The sequence below is a fragment of the Myotis davidii genome, unplaced genomic scaffold, assembly GCF_000327345.1.
Source record: "Myotis davidii unplaced genomic scaffold, ASM32734v1 scaffold798, whole genome shotgun sequence".
NCBI classification, from domain to species: domain Eukaryota; kingdom Metazoa; phylum Chordata; class Mammalia; order Chiroptera; family Vespertilionidae; genus Myotis; species Myotis davidii.
In genome coordinates, this window is record NW_006289818.1 from 324,784 (window position 1) to 329,613 (window position 4,830).

The 4,830-nt window shown below is 39.6% G+C and overlaps 1 protein-coding gene across 4 annotated transcripts in view; it reads right to left on the reverse strand.

The window, feature by feature from the left end:
• Nucleotides 1-4,830, reverse strand: part of DOCK11 (dedicator of cytokinesis 11) — a 142,384-nt gene that overhangs the window by 86,000 nt on the left and 51,554 nt on the right. For all 4 annotated transcript variants that reach the window (XM_015563139.1, XM_015563138.1, XM_015563141.1 and 1 more), the window contains 3 exons: nt 2,034-2,155; nt 1,462-1,548; nt 277-366 (listed from right to left, as the gene is read on the reverse strand). In XM_015563139.1, coding sequence (XP_015418625.1) covers nt 277-366; nt 1,462-1,548; nt 2,034-2,155 — 299 coding nt within the window. The remainder of the gene's footprint in view (nt 1-276; nt 367-1,461; nt 1,549-2,033; nt 2,156-4,830) is intronic.

The window sequence follows — 4,830 nt, forward strand, 5'->3', positions numbered from 1 at the left end:
GACCTAAAAACAAGTTCTGGAACTGAAATAGACATTGTCATGAGATTTTCCAAAAGATGTCGTCAGATTCTGGCTATAACAGTTTCTTCCTGATGTAGCAACCCTGCTTCTAAACAGTCATTTGATGGAAAAATACTTAACAGAAAATGTCCTCTTGAGGATACACCTCCAAAAGTATTTTAAAGTGCTACTTTGACCTCCCTCCCCATCAAAATGTGGCAACAGAAAGACATCAATCAAAAACAAACCTTTCACAGAAAGCTGCTGTTCATTTACCTTTAAATATTTAATGAGCTCCCCTGGAACTTCTTTCGAGCCTGACTGAATCAGCTGGCAATGATGGAAGAATTTGTGCACATGTAGATCCTGGAAAACAGATGGACACAGCCGTATGAAATTTGATTCATTACCCTCAAATGCAGGCTCTGCCTTCTCCCTCCTCCTGCATCCTGCAAACCTATTTATCCGAGTATTCTAATGCCCAGACTTGGCAGCTGCAGCCACCAACACGTGTGTCCATGTCCCATAGGCTTATTGACCATCCATCCCACAAAGCAGCAAGACCAGGTCAATTCAGCATGTACCTGAGCACATCATGTAGGCCACAGTTTATGCCCAACTAGCCAACATTCATTTAATTCCTTTTTTGACTGGTGCAGTCTCTGAAGTTGGGCCACTTCTACATTTGAAAGAAATGAGCAGAAACAGAGGTCTGAACTGACAGGTGACGCAAAGATAGCAGCAGGGGTTCCCAGAACAATAGTCCCAGGCATTCAGTGCCCAAGTTACCATGGCACTTCAACGGCCAGTGAGTCCAGCTGTCCTCTATGGAATTTACATACACTGATTCTGTGGACAGCACAGAATACATCAGGAATTGGAAAAATGACGTTTAGATTTTGATCTGCTTCCTCTAATTATTGCTTGTGTAATGTTGGGTAAATCACCTAACCTGACTGAGCCTGTTTCTTCATGTATAAATGGTGGCGTGGGCAGCGGGAAGTGAGAAGGACCTTGGAGGCCACATCAAAGAACATGAACGTCTTCTTCTCCAGCCATGATTTTTCAAACTGTGCCTGAGGCTTCCCATAGACATTTGATTGTAATTTCACGGATGCTGAGGCTAGGAGTCAATTACACTATCCTCACAAATTTTCTGTAAATCTAAAACTGTTCAAAAAATAAATTTTTTAAATGGTGGTAATAGCCTCCATATTCCTTTCAGAGTTTTATGAAGCTTAACCTGATTAATGGGAATAAAAAGATTTTGTAATTTGAGAAGAATTACAAAATTTGAGCTATTAGTAATATTATTATTATTATTAAGAATGATATTATTACTAATGAGAGAGTCTTTCAGGCCACAAGTTCTCTAAGGATGCAGGAATCAAATGTAGTCTATTTTAATTATGAAATATACTCAAGTATAAAAATGGACAAAATCCACATAATGACACTTACTTGACTGTAAATGGTAGACTCTAAGTGGCTTTTAATCTTCAACAAAGGCTTTGCACCATCTACCCACTTAATATCCACATTAGATTGCTGGGAACAGAAAATACGCACATGAGTTTCTGTACATAGCAATGGCTAAATGAGCAACATATCACACCTTTATTTATTTCAACTTTTATTTTTTCAGAAATGAATGTGTGAGTTTCACACAAAGGAAATTGTTGGAGAAAATAACCTGCCTTTGGTATAAATGTATCCTAGATCATTTCAAATTTCCAATCCTTTGCAGGATACTTTTATAAATTACAATAAAAATGAATTACGAAATAAATGAATTTTTTTAAATGATGCACAAAACCCCAAACCATTTTTAAGATTGTTATTAGAATAGACATGAGGTTACTTTTTCAGGCTATTCTAAGAGTTTCTAATTGTTCATTTTCCATACATATCTTTGTTGCGAATCAGCAGCAGTCCTAAAACTACACTAGACCAAACTATTAACTAGGCCAACAGAATTCTGCTTTTTCAACATTTCATCATGATTACTTCAACAAATGCAGATGTTTTCCTACCCTTCTTGATTCTGCATCGTTCAGGTTCAAGTAGCCTGGGGGAAGATTGGCGGAAACTGGCAGCTGCTGCTCAAATGTGATGATTCTACCATCCTTCAGCAAAGGTACCCAGGCAAAGCCAACTGCCAAGACAATGATCAACCATGAGAAATGAAAACACAAATGCAATTAGCTACACAAATGTCTGGCTGCTGGGGAGCAGGACAGGGTGGTGATGCTTCCGGAGGTCTGCATGACGGAGTCCAGGTGTTGGGCATCTGAGTACTGGGGAAGGAACAATGAGTTTGGGTCTCTTCCTAACCCCAGCATGGCCACTAACAAGTTACTTACTTTATTCACTTGACTATAAAAATGGAAATAACAACTGAAATCTTTCCATCTAGCAGAGTTATAGAGAGACCAAAGTGAGATAAAATACTTGAAAGTATGAAAATACTTTAAAACGTGAAAAGTATATCAATATCATTATCTACACTTGGGGATCATTTTGGGTAGACTTACTTTCTAAAGATCCAGATATCTCTCATCTATTCTTACTAAGAGTGCAGTCCCCTATCTGAGTCTATCTCAGAGAGCCATCACCAGGGTCCAAAATGTCTTATAGCAACCCGAGGGCAAGGGACTATGAAAAATTAAGGTTGCAAGTCCAGGTTGCATTCCATATTTCCACAAGGCAGTATTTGGTTGGACAGCTTCCCTGATTACAGAAGAAAGAGGTAAGTAGGAGAATATAGTCATGGCATAGTGTTTATAACTTGAATCCACTGAGAGATTTCACCCAGTCTCTAGGTTTCTTAACAGTTCTATCCAGAAGAGCCTCTTGGCTTTGTATTAGAAAACTCATCATGTTCTAGCTAAAAAAGCCAGAACCATCTGTGTCAGTATTTCAATTATAGAGATTACTCTGGGCTTCAAGTGTTTATAACTCAGCCGTAAAAAGCTTGCTCTGGACAGTTTTGGCATTTGAAAGGGGGTGTTAGCTGGAGAGCACTTTTTAAAGCCGTTGCTTTCTGATTCTTTAAAATGCTTTGCGTGAGTGTGTGTGTATGAGTGTTTTTATACTGTGAACACAGAAGTCAACACAAATATGGTTAGAATATTTTCATTCACGTGTTTAATTTGGCAAATGCTTTAATTCTTAAAAGAAGACAAATATGTTGTTTTCTCTAAGTAGACTAAATGGTTTTCTCAGACTCTGAAACACATCTGAAGGGCATCTTTACTAGTACAATTTCAGAAATGGTTTACCCAGAACTCTTCTTTTATAACAGGCACAGGAAAGTAACATGAACAGAAAAACCATTCATAAGGACTCTGTCAAAGTAATTAAACTGAAATTAGACAAATGACAAAAGGTTTCCAGCTCAGAAAATAGGAAACTATATTTCTTGTTCTTAGGCAATATTTCATACTCACAGAAATTTTTATTGAGATATAATTTAGATACCACACAATTCATCTGTTCAAAATACAACTCCATGGTTTTTATATTCACAAAGTTGTGCATCCATTGTCACTATCTAATTCCAGAATTCATTCATCACCCCAAAAGAGACTCCATATCCCTTAGAAGTCACTCCCCATTTCCCCTTCCCCCAGCCCCTGACAACCATTAATTTACTTTCTGTCTCTATGGAATTGCTTAGGCAACATTTTCCCACTGTGATTTCTTCACAGCACAGCCAGGTGTGTCTCTCAGTTAAAACTCATACAGAGCACCTGGAAGCTGTAACGAACGGTTCAATGTTAAGCACACGCCATCTGGCTCTAAGGTGTGAAGCCACTTAAAGGATGGACAGTTAAAAGCGTTGAGTGGCACATAAAATATCTGTCACATGCTCCACTGAGCCTCTTACCCACTTCTGTCTAGGATTTGGAGAAGGAAATAATAATTTGTCTTGCAGGAGGTATACCGTCATGGATGGGTTCGCATTGTTCTGCCAGATTTCTTCTCAAACCTCAAGGTTCCTGCCCTGAACAAATTGCAATTTCCATGGGGATATAGAACAAGACCACACCATCCACAAAGGAAACTTCCTAATATTCAGTCCTGCCACCTGCCAGACATCACTCAGATGTCAAACTCAACATTGGTCCAAACCATCATTCCCATCTACAATTCTGTTACTTGGCAATTCAGTTGGCACCAACCCCCACACAGTCGAAATCTGCATACAGCTTAAATCAATCCCCCACACACATAATTCCCAATTGCCTTCCTTTGAGCAACGCAGTTTTGAACTGTGCAGGTCAAGTGAAAAAAAAAATCCAGTATGTACAAGTGGACCCATGTAATGCAAACCTATGTTGTCAACTGTATCTTCTTTCCAGAAACTGCAGTGCTAACTCTGAGTCACCTCTCCAGTAGCCACTCATTTGCTAGGTCCAATATATTCTTATTCTGTAATTCTCATTTTCTCCATCCCTCTGCTACTGCCGCAGTTTGCCCTCTTTCTTTCCTGGGCTCTTGAAATACCCTCTAGCTCAGCCGTGGGCAAACTACGGCCCGCGGGCTGGATCCGGCCCATTTGAAATGAATAAAACCAAAAAAAAAAAAAGGACCGTACCCTTTTATGTAATGATGTTTACTTTGAATTTATGTGAGTTCACACAAACACTCCATCCATGCTTTTGTTCCGGCCCTCCTGTCCAGTTTAAGAACCCATTGTGGCCCTCGAGTCAAAAAGTTTGCCCTCCCCTGCCTTAGCTGTGTGGCAGGAGCGGTAGTCGGCAACATGCCCCTGCCTGGGCAAAGTGGCGATTTTATTTGCGTGTGCTTTTTTTTTTGATGATTTTC